We start from the raw sequence: 18,074 nt of genomic DNA, 5'->3' as shown, positions 1-18,074 counted from the left end.
TGGACGTTTCTTTTCAATGCCAAGTAGTGTTCCATCGTATGGATACATCACAGTTTGTTTATCCTGTTTCCTATTGGATGTACATCCAGATTGCTTTTAGGTTTTGGCTGTCACAGAAAAAGCTGCTATGAACATTTGTATACATGTCATCCTGTGCATATATACTTTAATTCCCCTTAGCTAACTAACTAGGAGTGGGGTGGCTGGCTCATATGGTAGGCATATGTTTAACTTTTTAAGAAAACTGTCCATATGTTTTCCTAAGAGGCTGTACCATTTTGCACTCCCACCAGTAGTATATGATGGATGGGAGCTCCAGTTTCCCTACATCTTCACCAACATTGTTATTTTTATTTTTGGCCATTCTGGTAAGGTGGGGGTAGTGGTTTTAATTTGCATTTCCCTTGGGATTGGTAGAGTGTGTGACCTGGATAAAGGTGATCAAAAGATATAAACTTTCACTCGTAAAATGAATAAGTCCTGGGGATGTAAGTGGTGAAGATAGTTAATGACACCATACTGCGTACTGAAAGTTGCTAAGAGAGTAAATGTAAGAAGTTCTCAACATAAGGAAAAAGATTCTGTAACTGTGTGGTGACCGGTGCTAACACTGTGGTGATCATTTTGCAGTATCCACAATTATTGATTGTTATGTTGTACACTTGAAACTAATACGGTGCTATAGTGTCTCCTCTGTCTTTATTGGTTTTGTCTGTGGTTTTATCAGTTATTGAGGAAATTATACTGAAATCTATGACTATAATTATGAGTTTGTCTACTTGTCCTTGTATTGCTTTCAGTTCTTTGTTTCATGTACTTTGAAGCTCTGTTGTTCAATATATAAGCCTTTTGGATTCCTGTGTTCTATTGCTGAATTGACCCCTTTATCCTTACAAAATAAGCTTTTTAAAAAAAATTTTATTGGAGTATGGTTGATTTACAGCATTGTGTTACTTTCAGGTGTACAGCAAGGTGAATCAGCTATACACATACATGTATCCACGCTTTTTCAGATTCTGTTCCCATATAGGTCATTACAGAGTATTGAGTAGAGTTCCCTGTGCTGTCCAATAGGTTCTTATTAGTTATCTACTTTTGAATATAGTAGTGCATATACATCAATCTCAATCTCCCAGTGTATCCCTCCTCCTGTGAAATAACCTTTTATTAACCCTGATAATAGTCTTTGCATAGAAATCATATTTGTCTGGTATTAAATCAGCATTACTGCTTTCTTTTGATTAGTATTTGCATGGTGCATCTTATTTTCATCCTTTTCTTTTTAACCTATTTGTGTTTCTCCAGTTAAAGAAGGTTTCTTTTAAACAGCATGTAGTTAGGTCTTGCATTTAGAAAATAGAACAATCTCTGCATGTGGTGCTGAGCGTATTTATATTTGTTCTGATAATTCATATGTTTGAATTTCAGTCAGCTGTCATGCTATTTGTTTTCTGTTTGTCTTACCTATTCTTTGTTGCCCCCCCTTTTTTGGCTTGCTTTTGGATTAATTGGGTATGTTTTATGATTTCATTTTATTTTGTATCCTTTGTTGGCGTATTAGCTATAAGTTTTCTTTTAGTGGTTGCCTTAGGGTTTATCCTCCATATTTTTAGCTTATCACAGTCTGTCTTCAAGTGATGTTAGACCACTTCATATATAGTCTAAGAACTTCCAGTAACTGGATAATTGCAGCCTTGTGCTAGCATGATCATTTATTTTACTCCTACAAGTATTATGAACCTCATAATACATTATTACTTTTATTCAATATCAATTTTTTATAGTCCTTTATACTTATACTGTGGTAAAAATACAGTAAAATTTACCATTTTAACAATTTCTAAGTGTACAATTCAATGACATTAAGGACATTCACAGTGTTGGGCCACCGTCAGCGCCATCCCATTTCCAGAACTTATTCATCATCCCAAATGGAACCCGGTTTGCCCAGCGCCATTGCTGAAAAGACCATCCTTTCCCCAAGTGAACACAGCTACAAAGGCTGCTGACTGTTGAGAGGCCCCGGTAGAGACTGGTGCAGGCAACCGAGCAACCCAGTGCACAGTATGCAGATATCGTAGATGCTGCGCGGTTCAGCTAGGTCACAGGGTCGGGCCCGACCTGCCTGGAAATGCTTGGCGGCAACAGGGTGACTGACAAGGGAACCAGGTCCAGGAATCCTTTCACAGCCAGGTAGGCGGGTGAGGGCTGAAGGACGACGCAGCCACCTTGGAGTGGGCAGACGGTGTTGGGGCAGAACCTCGGACTCCACGCAGGTGAGTGAAGGTGCAGGCAGGGCTTACCTGACAGGACTCTCCAGGGCCAGGTCAGAGTCAGAAAAGTGCACCATGGACATTACTGGAATTCGCAGGGCTCACCCTCACACATGTCAAAGCCCAGGTGCCAGGAGGAGCCAGGGCCCCACTCGGAAGTGGGGTCGAGGCTGCTGATCAAACTGGTGCTGTGCCCGGAAGCAAGAGGCGCCTGGCCTCCAGGTGAAGGGCACCGTGGTCCCAGCCTTGTGGGACTTTGTGATAAAAATGCTTAGAGAAGCACCTCCCGTCTTAAACTTGTTCCACTGCCTTTGAGAGCCTTCTGCTTCCTGTTTTGTTTTTTAAGAATGTTCAAATGCTTGTCGATGTCGTGCGCTGCTCAGCACAGGGCCGCTCAGGGGCCTCTTGTGTCGTAGGTGTGCCCGCTGCCTGGTGGCCCGCCCGTCGGACCCCTTTGCTCGTTACTGTCTGGAATGTGGCTCCTCTGTGCCTCCCATCTTCGGCTGCCGTCTGCCGCCCCCAGAAGGAGCTCAGGTGAGTAGCAGAATCCTTGAAGCTTCTTCCACTGGTCGATCTGGTCTGTATTTGCAGCAGCATAGCACCTGGCACACAGGAACCACAGATAGTTGTTGAAAAAATTATTGGCAAATGATTCTTGTTCTATCCAGACTCCTATTTAGGAATCAGAAACACGTTTGCAGTGCCATTCCTTTTGTGTGGCCTCGAAGAAGCATAGGCTCAGAAAAAGACTGACATCTTTTGATTTCAGTGGTTTACTTATGGATAAATACATGTTTCCTACTCATATGATATTTCTGTTCATAACCAGGGGACAATATGGAAATATATTCTACAAATAAATGACCACAAGTACTAATTACAGGTCTGTATATCTGTAAAATACACCATTCTGTCCAAAGAAGCTGTTTATATCAGCTATAGATCGATCAGTATGTCTACATTTGAAAGTTTTAGCTGACCGTAGATAATAACTGATATTATCCTACCACTAAGTGTGCAGTAAGTTACGGAATTCCCTGGAAGTCCAGTGGTTGGGCCGGGTGCTTTTACCTCCATGGCCCAGATTTGAGGCCTGGTCGGGAAACTAAGATCCTGCAAGCTGCACAGCTCAGCCGAAAAAAAAACCATAAGGGTTTGTAGTTAGTTAGGAAACATACTTGACTTACTAAAAATCAAAACCTTTACCTAAATGTGTTCATCTCTTATGCACTTGATACTTTGGGGTTCTTTTGGATTCAGGTTTACAAAATGATGCAGAAGGATGTGGGAAGTTTACTGAAAAATGACCATTTAAAAAGGATAGTGACAGGGTGGGAGGTGGGAAGGAGGTTCAGGATGGAGGGGGCATAAGTATACCTGTGACCAGTTCATGTTGATGTATGGCAGAAACCAATACAATATTGTAAAGCCATTATCCTACAGTTAAAAATAAATTTAAGCATTTGGTAGTATTCACCAAAAATAAAAAGATAGTCACTAGGAAAAAGTCATTATTCAATGAATTCAAAGTCCAGAGTTTTAGAATTGAGTTACGCCTTCAAGCAAGAGGCTAGGTACTAAAGGGAGATGCTGTAGAAGTTAATTTAATTTACTCTACTCCCATGATATATTTTGAACTCCTTAAAGAAGGTGGTATAGCAAATAAAATATGAACAGGTCTCATTGGTTTGAATTTTCCCTGCTTACATATTTGTTGGTGCAGTGTCAAAGTTGTTTTTTTACTGGTCTGAAAACAAATTTTTCAAAACTTTCTCTGTTGTTACAGGGAGAAAAGGTTATCAGGGATTATAAATATTCAAAATGATGAGCTTTGGAACATCTATACTGCCTGTAAATGACATTTATTAACATGCCCTAATGTATAAACAGCTTCATAATCTGAAGTATTGAGTTCTTACCATGTCCTGCTCTCAGCTGGGCTTCAGGGACTTAAAGGGGTGGACTCTGCTCCTAGGGTCCCTGACCTAAGACGCTCAGGGTCTCGTTAGAGACGTGCAGAGGGGTTCCTCTCAGCTCCAGAGCCACCCTGCATCGTCCTGCTGAAAGCATACACAGAATTGAGTTGTATTTGTTGATGAGTTACAGCATCAACTGAGTTCACCTTATCAACACATTTCTTTGTGAAAGTTGGGGATTGCAGTGGGACAGAAAGGATCCTGAGACTCGGAATGGAGGTGCTGGCTTGGACCCAGATTGAAATGCATGACCTTGATTCCCTGCATTTCTCTGAGCTTCGTGCTGGTGGAGAAGCTGGCCCTCCTGAGGAGGCTGGCCCTCCTTTCCTTGAAGTATATAATACCTCACCTGGGGCAGTGGCCTTGAAGGGAGACTCTTCTCAGGATTCACCACCACCTTTTTAATTCCTATGTTTCCTGTGTTGATTTTTTTTTTTTTTTGCTATTTTTAAAAGTTGAGTTTTTTAAGTTATTTTCTAATAGAGCCTGGTGGGCTGCAGTCCATGGGGTCACAAAGAGTCGGGCACGACTGAGCAACTAACACTTACTAAATAGAGCTCTAGGGAATACAGCAGACTCCTTAACTTCTCACAGTCTGTTTCAGAACAGTTTAACTTAAATCTAGCAATACACAGAAATTTCCCTCCTTCTAGAACTCCCTGTTAAGTCCCTGATTACTTGCTGGTTCATCAGTCGCTCAAAACAGGACCGTGATCTCAGGTTGGTGCAGCCATGGTCCTCCCTGTTGGCTGGCCACTGAGCGCGTCATCTTGACTGAGCTCCAGATCCTGTGAGCCCTGGCCACCAGCAGCCACAAAGCTGCTGGTGTTCACAGCCCACCCTGCTCTGACGGAGCTGGAGGAGGACAAGGAACAGCCCAGGCAAGACCCAGCAGACGTGTGGGGTCCTCACCCAAGGTTCATTGCTTTTCAGTTCATCCTCTGTCTTTGGTTGGCTTTCAGAATCTGAAATGGTTATTTTTTTTTAACAGTTTTATCCAACTTTATAATTGCCTTTTAATGTATTATAGAAAAGATTTGTCAATTTCCTTACTCCACTGTAAGCTATTTATTTATTTTTCTTTTCTTTACACCTCTCTTTTCTACAATAGATATCTTTTTACCTTAATAAGAAATGAGTAAAAATGCCAATTATTTAAAAGAAATTTTTTACAAAAGTAAATTAAACCTTACGTTCTAAGATCAATTTGTGCCTTCACGTTTTGCATCTGAAGACCAACCTGGCCTCCTTCTTCATGCAGATGGGCTTGTGCACAGAGTGTGAGAACGTGGTGCCCCTGAACACACCCATCTGTGTGGTCTGTGAGGCTCCCCTGGCACCACAGCTGCAGCCACAGGCCAGCTTCCGCCTGAAGGTAATTAAACGTGAATCTGTGACAGTGTGAGTGAAATCCATATAAATCAGTGTTTGAGCAGTTAAACGTCTTTCTTCAGCTAATGACATTGGCAAACAGTTGATGAGCTAATACCCATGAACAAAACCCACTCTTGTTTTTGGAAGGGCATCCGCCCAAGAGTTGAACTTGCCAACAGGATCTAAACATCAGGAAAGATCCATAGAAATGTGTTTCCCCAGACATGGGTTTGGAGGAGAAATTGCACTGCAGCTCACACAGGTTTTTACTCCGTATATTTTTAAATTGAACATTGTCATTCATGTTGACTTATAATCTTGTCCTTAAAGTCACTTGGTGTTTGTGTTTGCTTTGTTTGGTTATGGGTCTCTATCACCTAGAAAAGGAGGATTACAAGCTGTCACAAGGGTAAAAAAGTGAAGTATCATGTCGAACTTCAAAAACATCTTGTTAGACAAATGGCATCATGCCAGGAACATTTTAGGGGTAGAATCACTGAACCTACAACCATATCTTTTCTCCATTTTTGAATTTACAGTCCCACTCACCTCGTTTTTATTTGACCTCAAGTAAAGTTCACTACAGGATGAAATAGGTTTAATATAGATAATTTTGGGGATAAAAGAACAAAAAACTTCAGCAATAAGGGAAGTGCCCTTATTAAGTGCCCTTAATGTACAGTGAGAACTGTAACACCTCAGGGACTTCCCTGGTGGTCCAGCTGTTAAGACTCTGAGCTTCCATTGCAGGGGGCACAGGTTCACTCCCTGGTCAGAGAACTAAGACACCACTTGCTGTGGGTCATGGCCGCACTACCTAGGCTATGTTAACCATCTTTTCTGTTTTCGTGTTTGTTTGTGTGTGTGTGTGTATTACAACTTATCTCCAGCTTTCTGACTCAGAAGATTGAACTTACCATTCATTTTCTAAGACAGTCTTTTCACTTTTCGAATTCTAAGTGAGAAACTACAGAGCAAATCCAAATTCATATAGAACTAGATTACTTGTAAACATACAATCTTTTGCTTGTCTTGGGTCTTCCTGTTGTCTTGGGTCTTCCTGTTGAAGCCAGAGATGGAGAGCCTACCCAGGAGTACAGTTTCAACACTGGAAAAAAAACAAAACCACTCACACAGAAGCAATGTGAAAAAGTCAGTTTGCCTTCCTAAGTCCAGATGAATACTCTTTTTCAGATTTTTTTGTTTTTCATTTCAGGGTCTGCTTCTTTTAAAACTGTTCATTTGCCGGGCACTGTTTCTGTTGTAATAATTTCTAAACCAATCCAGTTTCAGGGTCTGGTGTTAGTATAGGGTCTCCAGGCTAATGGACTGGAAAGATTGCTTGGTGATTTCTTTGCACAGCTGTTTTCTCATAGCAACACTTATTTCTTTTCTTGTGGCAGGGGGAAGTACTTTGATTTATTGGACTTAAAGTACTGAATAAGAGAAAGGGATTTTTTAAAAAAGCATGATTAAGTAGATATGAAACTTCTCAATCCTGGCTTTCAAAGTGTCATGCCTTGAAATATAACCTAAAACTTGAACCAACCTACAGATGCCACTTTAAATTAACACAGCATATGGCTTCCTTTTTTGCATGGTGTGTCTGTGTGTATTCAAACTTGTGTTCCATGTAAGTTAATTCAAAAGATAAGTTTTAGAAGTTGAAATCATCAGGATATCTGACTGCTTCACGGTGGTAGATGCCTCTCATATTACTCCACGTTATTAACACCCTTTTTGTCCTGGCATTACTACACTACTCAGATGAATGGGAGGAAGAATGAACGTGTTTCTCTGAAGAGATTAGAGAAGCACCGTGGAAACACACAGGTCTCTTTCCCTGTTTTCAAGGAGAGAGTGATCTGCCGTGACTGCGGCACCGGGAACCCGGCTCAGCTGAGATACTGCGTCTCCTGCGAGGGGACCCTGCCGTCCTCGCCACAAGAGGTGGGTTGACCGCACACACCTGTCCTGTATCTCAGAGGTTGATAAACGTTCATTGTTGATGATGAGAAATATAGTCTGCAGAGATGGGGGGAGGAAGTTTGTTGGGGAGGAGAGGGGAGAGACCACAAGTGACTTACGGTACACTGAAAGCAGCATTTCTGTGTGTGGAGAGGACACTGCACGCTCACCAACACACAACTGTCTTCACCGTCTCCAGGAGGATTCCGTCAAGTCGGCAGTTTCTTAGAATTTCATGTAGTGGCTTTGTGTGGAAGCTGGCGCTGCCGGTGGGGCCCCAACGGCCAGGAGTCATTCATGTGTCACTCACAGGCAGGCATGTCTGTTTTGGTTTTTGTTTAAAATTAATTTCTTTAAGAAAAATTTTAAGCTTTATTTCAGTAAAACACTTCAGGTTCCCTTCGATTATAGCCTATCAGTAAGCAAAATGTATACGTACTGATTTTGTACCACGTTGCCAAATTCCAAATTTCTTGTCCTAGGAAAGCAAGCTGAAAAGCACAAGTGCTGAAAACGACTGTGTTATTTTAAGCAAAAATAAGTGCATTTTCAGCACTTCAGTGAAGTGAGGCTTTAATCCAAAAAAGACTCAGTTCCACTGTGTGCCTGCTCTTTTTTGAAGTTTAGCAAGTGGTGGGCACCATTGCTTGGGTTTCCCGCCAGCTTATCTTGAGTGTTTAAAATGAAGGAATTGAGGTACAATTCAAGTCCAGTGATTAGGTTCTGTGTAGATGATCTATTTCATGTGTATGAAATGATGACTTCCAAGTGACTCGCCCTGGCCTAATAATCCCACAGAGAAGTCAGCATTTTCCAGCCAATTTAGAAGAAAATTCCTGCTTCCTTGAGGCTGTTGTAAAATACAGCTCTCTGACTGTTTCGGGGGGTTGTTCTCATCTCATTGACTTTCCGTAAAGGAATGTGTGTGTGCTCTTTGTTCTAATTTATTCATTGGCGAGGCTATCGTAGTTTTACTTGAGCAGAAATACCTTATTTCCAGGGTTTGCAGTGGTTCAGGGCTCTCTTCCCTTCTGGATTTGGGAGGACACTGTGTAGACCTGCCTGTGTGGGTCCATGTCCACCTGTCCACGAGTGGGCAGAGGACGCTTGCCTGGTGATTGGTGTGGAGCCATTGTGGGGGTGTTTAAAACAGCTTCTTTGTGCCTCACAGCCACTCCAGGCCAGGTGCCTCCTCCTCCATACCCAGCCAGAAATCACTTCTTAGGACTTGGGTCTCAGCCCCCGGTTAGTTGGGCTTCCCTGGTGGCTCAGTGGTAAAGAATCTGCCTGTCAAGCAGGAGATATGGGTTTGATCCCTGGGTCAGGAAGATCCCCTGGAGAAGGAAATGATGACCCACTCCAGTATTCTTGCCTGGGAAGTCCCATGGACAGAGAAGCCTGGGAGGCTACAGTCTATAGGGTCTCAAAAGAGTCAGCACGACTTAGCAACTCAACAACAACAGCCTGCTTGCTTAAGAATCTGGAGACAGAGACCATTAGTTCTCTCAACGGTCTCTCATTGCTATTTCATTTGCATTTCTTTGAGGTTAAACCTTTTCACTCATGTATTGACTCTTGGTGTTTTTCTATGAATTATCTGCTTACCTTTTTAATAAAACACTCAATTATTTGTGGGAGTGTCTCGTGTAAATAGTGTAGGAGGTTTCGTGTGAAGGGCTAGTCTCTCCTCATCCTGGTCCCTTGGCTCCTACCCGAGAAGTCACCACTGGCACTCAGCTTCTGAGGTCTGCTTTCAGCCATCGGAGGCATGACTAATTAACTGTAGTTTAATATGAACACTGACCCGGTGCCTTGCACCTGGCAATTTATCCTGTTAGTAACCTTCTCATTTTCTCCATGACTTCATAACATTACACTGTCTCTGTGTACTGTGCTAGGTTCAGGCCATCCCCTGGTGCTGGACATTTAAGCCGTTTCCAGTTACTTCCTCTGAATCCACAATCCTGCAGGGAATGGTCTTGAATATACTTCTTAATGTATTTGTTCATCTGCAGGATAAATTCTAGAAGGTAGAACTGCAGAGTCAAGAGAGTATCAGCCTTTCTTCTTTTGATGGCTGCAGTTGTATGGGATGGGTATAAGCTGTATGGGAAGACTGTGTCTCTAATATTCTTGAAAATTTGAAAGTATTTTCTGTCCTCTAGCCTAGCGTTCCGACTTGCTACTCAGTTTGCTTTAAATGTGGGGCCAGCAATCACCCATCTGCTCGCTTCTGTGGCTCCTGTGGCCTTTATGTGAGGTCCTTGGCACGACCCTACATGGAGAGCAGCCTGGCTCCAGCTGCTGGAGAACTTGGCCTGTTTGCTGAGGTGAGGCCTCCACGCTAGTAAGACCTGGTCCCGGGACGGGGTTTTAACTCTGAATTTGTGTACCCGACCCTGTGAGCCAGCCCAGGGGACGAGAGCCAAAACACTTAGACCCTTCTCGTGGACTTTAACTAGGTGTACAAATAAGTTCAACCAGTTTATGTTTTCAACACAGATTGCTTTGGGATTCAAAGATATGCATTTATATATATTCATATCTATATGAATAGATGTGGTATTCATAGATATCCTAGTAAGAGATATTCATATCAGGCAGATATTCATAGATATGCATTTATCTACACCAAGTTGAGGCCTAACCACATATGCAAGGCAATAGATGTCATTGCACGCATGCTCAGTTGCTTCATTCATGTCCAGCTCTTGGCGACCCTGTGGACTGTAGCCCTCCAGGCTCCTCTGTCCATGGGATTCTCCAGGCAAGAATAAAGAAATGGGTTGCCATGCCCTCCTCCAGGGGATCTTCCCGACCCATGGACTGAACCCACATCTCTCACGTCTCCTGCATTAGCAGGCGGGTTCTTTACCACTAGCACCACTTGGGAAGCCCTAATAGATGTCATTAGGGAGATTTAAAATACATGGGATAAAATGTATTTTTTTCTCTTGAATTTCTTATGTAGCACACCAAGAAATTTCCCCCTGCTCTTTTGTATTCTGGAAAACTTACACTGGGGTGCATAAAATTGTTTTTGCCACTTATAATAACTGGGCATATTTGAGGAAAATCTCCCAAGACTATTTTCAGAAGGATTTAATCTCTAACCAGCTTCATGTTAGCCATTTATGGATTTGTCTAAACTACAGAAAGACTTTTCAAGTCTGTTCTCCTCTTTAGATTCTTCCTTTCATCAGAAGAATTTGTGAAGATCGGTCATTTGTAGAGAGAATACACATGCACTCAGCAACTTTGCATCCATTTTTAGGGAGTTCATGCCTTTTTAAGTCTGAGTCCTAAGTTGTCAGTCGTTTCAGTCATGTCCAACTCTTTGCGACCCCATTGTAGCCCACCAGGCTTCTCTGTCCATGGACTTTGCCAAGCAAGAATACTGGAGTGGGTGGTCATGCCCTTCTCCAGGAGATCTTTCTGACCCAGGGACTGAACCCGAGTTCTGTTATGTCTCCTGCATTGCAGGCAGATTCTTTTACTGTCTGAGCCACCATGCCTTCTTAACCCAGATTAAAACACAGATACCACGACTGCCAATAACCCGGGTGGCATGTTTGTGCAAATGAGACACGTTTTTTCCTTAAGGCACTTGACTGCCACCTGTTGGAAATTGATTGTAATTTACTAGTTTTGTTGGACATTTTCTTCCATCTACCAGAAAAATTGTCCTAATATGCAAACATACAGCATCCACCACGTGAATATCACCCCTTTAGATGCAGTGCTCTTGTGCAGTGTGCAACATATACAACATTACATGAGGGTCCTCTCAGTGCCCCAGGCCCAGAGGACGGAGAGTATCTCAGAGAAAATGCTGGTGCCCAGTAGCTGAGTGTCGGTGGTCCACTGGATTTAGAGTTGAGAGGATGGATTTCTTCCAGGCCTCAGGCAGCGGGACAGTCAGTGACCAGGGGTGGGGCTGGCTTCACAGATCAGGCTGGGCATTGCTGGGCAAAACAAGCAGGGAAGATGAGGCAAGACCTGGAAACTATTTTTTAGTTCAAAGTAGTGTTTTGGAGTTACTCTTGCTTCTGATTAGGACTGTTTTCTGTGAGTAAAATGGAAAATGAATTAATTTATGTTATAATTTTTTTAACGTTTCCTGTCTTGCTCACATAGCCTCGACCTGTCTGGCAGCCCCTAAATGTTCCTCTGCCCAGGCCTGACGCTGGACCTAAGAGGGATGTGGGCACACAGACCACCGGCCTGTTCTACCCATCGGGGACCCTCCTGGCGAAAAAGGAGCTGGAGGTGGCTTCCCAGAAGCAGAGACAGGAGAAGACAAGTGACCACAAGCCTCTCCTCACAGCTGTCAGCCCGGGGAGAGGTGAGACAAACACTTCTCTGCAGGGCACCCACACTCTCAACGAAAGAGAATTTCCTTTTCTTCCTTGGGATTTATTTTTTATACACAGGAAGTGCCTTTATTTTTCTGTTTCCAAGTAATTTTGGTCTGAATGAGTGATAACACTTCCTTAAACATTTAGCGTGTTTTGACCCCTAACCCCATTATCTAGTTTGTAAATGAAAGCGCATAAGACTTTGTATACTAAGATACAAATGTTGGGAGTCTGCATCGCTGTTGCTGTCTGCCATCAGCTCTTTTTAGTGTGGTAAAGTTCACCTGACATGACTGTCCCCATCCTCCCCATTTTAGAGGGTCCAATTCGGCAGTTTTTAGTACTTGAGCAGTACTGTACGACCATCGCCGCTCTTCCTCTCCTTTTCCAGAACATTTTCATCTCCTCAGAGGTAAACCGCGTATCCTGTAAGCACCACCCTCTACACCACCACCCGCAAGGGCGTAGTCACCGCTCGTCTGTTTCTGTCTTTATGGATCGGCTTGCTCTGGATGTATGAACGGAAGCATATGATGTCTTTTGTGACCAGCTTCTTTCACTTTTGTTGTTCGGTCGCTCAGTCGTGTCCGACTCTGCAACCCCATGGACTGCAGCATGCCAGGCTTCCCTGTCCTTCACCATCTCCCCAAGCTTGCTCTAACTCATGTCCATTGAGTCGGTGATGCCATCCAACTGTCTCATCCTTTGTCGCCCCCTTCTCCTCCTGCCTTCAGTCTTTCCCAGCATCAGGGTCTTTTCTAATGAGTTGGCTCTTGGCATCAGGTGGCCACAGTATTAGAGCTTCAGCATCAGTCTTTCACTTCCTATAATGTTTCCAAGTTTGTCCATGCAGCATGTTTCAATACTTCATCCCCTTTTTAAGCTGAGTGATAGTCTGTTGTGTTTGTTCATCAATAGTGGACATTTGAGTTGTGTGGCTTTGGCGAGGTCTCTTTCCCTGACCACCTCCAGCCTTGAAGTTCCACATACTGCTGGCTGATTGCTTTATTACTTCCACAATGCTCTAGGGGTGCAAACTGCTCTACAGATTGATCCAGCTAAATGTGAGGGTTTTTTTTTTAACATGGATAGTTTTTGAGGTCAGTGTGTGAGATTTTTTCAGACTTCAAGAGAGCTTGTCTTGGTTAGCTGTTTATTTCTGTGCTTCTCTTTGGTAAGATGGCCAGCCTGTGGTTTAACTCCTGTCTCTAGGCTCCTCTTACTTGCTTTCTACCACATCATTCACTGTTATCCTTAGGCCTTAACATCCCCTCCTGTGGGAGCTGTGGCCAGCTGGAAGGCCCTGCCCCATCCAGAGCAGCAGCTGCCCCTTGGGCCTAGGCAGCTGAGCTGATGCAGAAGGGCAGGCCTAGAGCTGCCATGTGTCACCCACCTGGGGACAAGAGAACAGACACATGTGAGATCTCTCAAGTCTTAAGCGGTGACAATGAGTTAGAATTATTGTAAACCCTGTGCCGACTGGAAAGAGGCAAAAGGAAGCTTTTCAGAAATACTTTGCATATTGACGGGGCGTATATACTTGCCAAGACTCAGACTGAACCTTTTAAATAGGTGTATTTTTAATAATAAGTTGTTTCTCAATATGCTTAATTTTAAAAGAGTAAAAGACTCCCTTAGGATTTCCCTGGTGGTCCAGTGGCTAAGACTCCACACTCTCAATGCAGGCCACAGGTTTGATTCCTGGTCGGGAAACTAAGGTTCCCCATGCCTCCCGGCACAGCCAAAAAAATAAATAAAATAAAAAGACCCCAGATATGGCAATCAAAATGTTCCACTGGAATTCTATAGTATTCTATGATTGTTCTTAGTTGCCTATCGTGTCCGACTCTTTGCAACCCCATGGACTGTAGCCCGCCAGGCTTCCCTGTCCATGGGATTCTCCAAGCAAGAATACTGGAATGGGTAGCCAGTCCTTTCTCCAGGGTATCTTCTTGACCCAGGGATCAAACCTAGTTCTCCTGCATTGCAGGCGAATTCTTTTACTGCCTAAACCACCAGGGAAGCCCATTCTATGATTAATCATGTGCAAAAAAAAAAAAAAAATTAACCAGGAACAAAAAAACGGAACTTACTCCAGTACATAGTCGAGGTTCAGTAAGTAAAAACCATCACAGAGTTCGGCCAAGTGAAGCCAGCTCTCTGAAAACGCATGGCGTGCTGGTCCTTCTCTGCTTTCACCTTGGAGGAATCATCCGTGTGCTCGGTCTTCTCTCCTCCTCAGGATACTGGAGAAAGCAGGTGGACCACATCTCTGCGCACCTCCGGTCTTATGCTCAGAACAACCCTGAATTCCGAGCCTTGATTGCAGAACCCAGGATGGGAAAGGTGGGTGGACTCTGAGCCGAACTTCCACACCGACCGTCCCGTGGAATCGTGCTGAGGCTGCCCCCAATGACTGTCCTGAAACTGCACTTGGCTTGCTCCTTTTCCTTCTCCTTCCCTGCTTTCCACGCCTCCTCACTGTCCTCCCCACAGCTCTGCCTCCCTCAATCACTTGCTGCCTGAGTCTTGTCCCAGGGTCCGGGCACCTGACTGAAGATGGGACATTGTGAGCGTCTCATGCTTCTAGATACCGCAGGCTGTGGGATTCTGAGTCAGAACCATTACACCTGACTGTAGGGTTGTGTGTGGGACTTCCCTTGTAGCTTAGATGGTAAAGAATCTGCGCACAGTGCAGGAGACCTGGGTTCGATCCCTGGGTCGGGAAGATCCCCTAAAGAAGGGAATGGAGGGTTAGACTGTAATGAAAGAATAGTGTAGTATAGCCACATTGGCGCTAAATCCCATCCCTTTCCACTTGCCCTTGTGGTCATAAGAGTTACCAGGAAATCTGCGCTCAGTGCCTGCATCAGGTCCTCCACCCCTAGTCCTCTCAACGTACCTACAGTGGGTAGCCTCACCTGGTGGCAGTTCTGAAAACGTGCCCACAGATTCTTTGAGAGTCTGCCCTTCAGAGGATGGAGTCTGCGTCCCCTCACCTTGAATCTGGGTGGGCTTGTGATTGTCTAACAGACTATGGCGGAAGTGATGCCTGGGCCTCCCAAGGCGTGGTCATGCAAGCCTTCCCCTGCTTGGGTAATGGCACGCTAACCGCCAGCACTCTCCCATGGAGCCTGGCCACCCCACTGTGAGAAGCCCAACCCACGCCGAGTGGCCACACACGGGGGCTCCGTCTGCAGTCCCAGCAGAAGCAAGTCCTCGCGTGGTCCTGCCTTGTATGGAGCCAGGCAGATGACTGACGAGACCCTGGGCATCCCAGCCCCTGAGCATGGAGCCACCTCTTGCCACTCCAGTCCTTCCAGCTAAGGCCCTAGGCATGGAGCAAGGCAAGCTGTCCATGCCATGTCCTTTGGAATCCATGAACATGATAAAATGGTGGTTATTGAATGCCACTAAATTTAGGGGATTTTATGCTGCAGTAGCTAATCAGAACAAGCCTTATTTGACATCCAGGAAAACTGGCTCAGGGAGCTTGGTAATCTTCCCGGGACTACACTCTGAGTCTCAGGGGATCAGGATTTGAAGCAGGTCTGTCCGATCTCAAGGGTACTGCTATTATAAAGACACATCTATGAGAAGACCTTTTCCTCCGTCATGAGGGTCAGAAGAACCTTTAAAAGTTAGTCCAGCCTACTCCTCTGCCACCAGGTTAGGCCAACATTGAAACTGTGTCATTGTCAAGTATTGCTAATTTTTTTTTTATAATCCATTCTGGTGGTTTGTGAATTCTTTGGCTCAGTCTAGGGGTCTGTGGGCTATGACCCGTGGGGTGAATCTGGCCTGTTACCAGTTTTGTAAATCATGTTTTATTGGATCACAGCTGCACTCACTCATTCATTTACTTATTGTCTGTAGCTGCTTTTGTGCTACAATGGCAAGGACCCTGTGGCCCACAAAACCTAAAATATTCAGTGTCTGATCTTTAAAGCATTTGCTGAGCCCCACTGATCTAAATTCCTTCTGGCACTTACAGAGACAGCAGCTCACCTGAATATCTGGTCCTTGATTGCCAAGGACCTGCCCCACCCCACCCCCACCCCAGGTTACCTTTTCCTAGTTGATGACTTGCAGCCATGTGACTTAATTAAAGTTTGTCTCCTGCAGAGAGTATAAATTTGAGTCTTGCTTTCTTAACCAAATCTGGCAGGCTTGACTCTTTGGCTTATTTAGTTGGTGTATGATTAATGGAATTATAGGTGAGTATGCATTTGTGTCTGCCATTTGCTCTTTGTGTTCTGTTTCATTGGGTGTTTTGTTTCTCTATTCCTGCTTTCTTTTTCATTAATGAAATAATTGATTACATGTACAGTTTGGTATCTCAGAGTTTTTTGGCCTCAGGGCCTTGAGTCCCACACTCCTGGTTGTGAATTCTCTCTCTTACTTTTTTTACAAGCTCATCTCTGCTACTGTTCATGAGGATGGCTATGAAGTCAGCATTAGGCTGAATTATATTCAAGTCTCCAACAAGGTGAGTAAAACTGTCAAAAGTTATTCATTTGAGAACTGACTGACCTAGAAAAGGGTAGCTTATAACTTATTGAAATGCTTCTACATAATCCACAGAAAGGAACAGTTTCCAATAACTGTAGCCTAGCAATTTCATAGAATTAGATAAGTAACTGAGCTAAACCTCAGAGAATCCAGCTTTCAGGCACATAAAAATGTCATGAGAACAGGAATTATCACCCTATTGGTCCTTTAGTTCTCTGGTTATTTACACTCACTGAAGTCTAGGTGAAAGGCTGACACGTGTTTGCTATATGTACTTTGACCTCTTTGCCTATAAAAATAAGCCAAACTTTGTGGCCATATATCCCTTGCCCTGCCCTCTTATGTGGTAACTGGAACATTGTCACAGAGCCTGTGTGTGACCAACACTAATTGACGGATGCGGCAGCTTTAGTTTCATTTGACAAGAAGTTACAGTATACAAAAAGAACAATGAATGGATTGAGAAGGTGAGTGAAGAAGGCAAGGAAAAGAAGGGGGAACTTGCCCATGGGTGTGACCTGGCAGGATAGATGCCTAGGCCATGCCTAAGTCACAGGGAGGCTGGGAGCAGGATCCCATGGGAAAATGCATGTGAACATGCTCTGAAACCAAGGAAAGTGCTAAATGCTGTGATTTCTGTTGTGTGGCTGCACCAGAACTTAGGCTGGGATGTGCTTCAGGAGAATGGGACTGAGGGATGCAGGAGGTAGGCTTGGGCGGCTCGGGGTGGTGGAAGGCTGAATGACAAGGGCTCTAGCCTAATCCACCAGGACCCCTGGCATGTGAATCACACCACCTTTGTCCCCAGTTGAGGTGGGGGGAGGAGCATAACCACTAGGGCAAGTCAGCACCCACCTACTGAGGGCAGCTGGGGACAGGGATCAGCCATGAGTTGTTAGCAGCCAACGTAGCAGCTGGGATGGTAGCTGACTGGTTTAGGGGAACTGGGCAGCCACCAAGCATATCTACAATGTGTTGTCCATCATGTAGAAGTGGGAAAAGTGTCCCCAGGTTCACAGTATGTTTCTTCTTAGCCTGTTGTTCTGTGCTCAGAAAGTAGTGGGTGGCCCATGGTGGGGTGGGCAGGATGCCATGCTGTGTGAGTGGTCAGGTGGATTGGAATTCCAGATCTGGCCTTTGTCCCGCCCATCCTGGTTTTATAGACATCCACGTAACCTCATTTTACCTTCTGGTCATATTTCCACTTGATAGATGAGGACACTGAGGCTCAGGGTTCCTAAGGTAGTAAGTGACAGCACCAGGATTCAAGCTCTGCAGCCTGAGCCTGCCCATCAGGCCCACCTAATTCCAAGACTTGGGGGGGCACAGTTACATACACATTGTATAGAGGGGCTGGGGCAGCTGCGGGACGGTGGGCTGGCAGGAACCCATTTGGAGGCTGTTGCCATGTTCCTGGTGAGAGAGCAGGGGCCAGACCAAGGCGTCGTTTAAGAGGCAGAATGGACAAAGCATCACGGTGAGGTCAGAGAGATGTCCAGGATGGCCAGGCTTCAGGCTTGACCATCCGTCATTAACAGAGAGAAGGGCAGGTAAGCAGGGAGACCGTTCTTTCTGCTGGGACGTGGCGCTGTTCACTGTGCATGATTTTTTTC

The 18,074-nt window shown here is 44.6% G+C and overlaps 1 protein-coding gene across 1 annotated transcript in view; it reads left to right on the top strand.

Moving 5' to 3' along the window:
• DZANK1 (double zinc ribbon and ankyrin repeat domains 1) overlaps positions 1-18,074 on the top strand; it is a 48,069-nt gene that overhangs the window by 15,259 nt on the left and 14,736 nt on the right. The window contains exons 8-14 of the mRNA XM_052650911.1: positions 2,690-2,807; positions 5,511-5,624; positions 7,478-7,573; positions 9,757-9,921; positions 11,729-11,936; positions 14,192-14,295; positions 16,364-16,438. Coding sequence (XP_052506871.1) covers positions 2,690-2,807; positions 5,511-5,624; positions 7,478-7,573; positions 9,757-9,921; positions 11,729-11,936; positions 14,192-14,295; positions 16,364-16,438 — 880 coding nt within the window. The remainder of the gene's footprint in view (positions 1-2,689; positions 2,808-5,510; positions 5,625-7,477; positions 7,574-9,756; positions 9,922-11,728; positions 11,937-14,191; positions 14,296-16,363; positions 16,439-18,074) is intronic.

The sequence above is a fragment of the Budorcas taxicolor genome, chromosome 13 (assembly GCF_023091745.1).
Source record: "Budorcas taxicolor isolate Tak-1 chromosome 13, Takin1.1, whole genome shotgun sequence".
NCBI lineage: Eukaryota > Metazoa > Chordata > Mammalia > Artiodactyla > Bovidae > Budorcas > Budorcas taxicolor.
The sequence above is the reverse complement of the archived record's forward strand: the minus strand, read 5'-3'. Positions and strand labels throughout refer to the sequence as shown.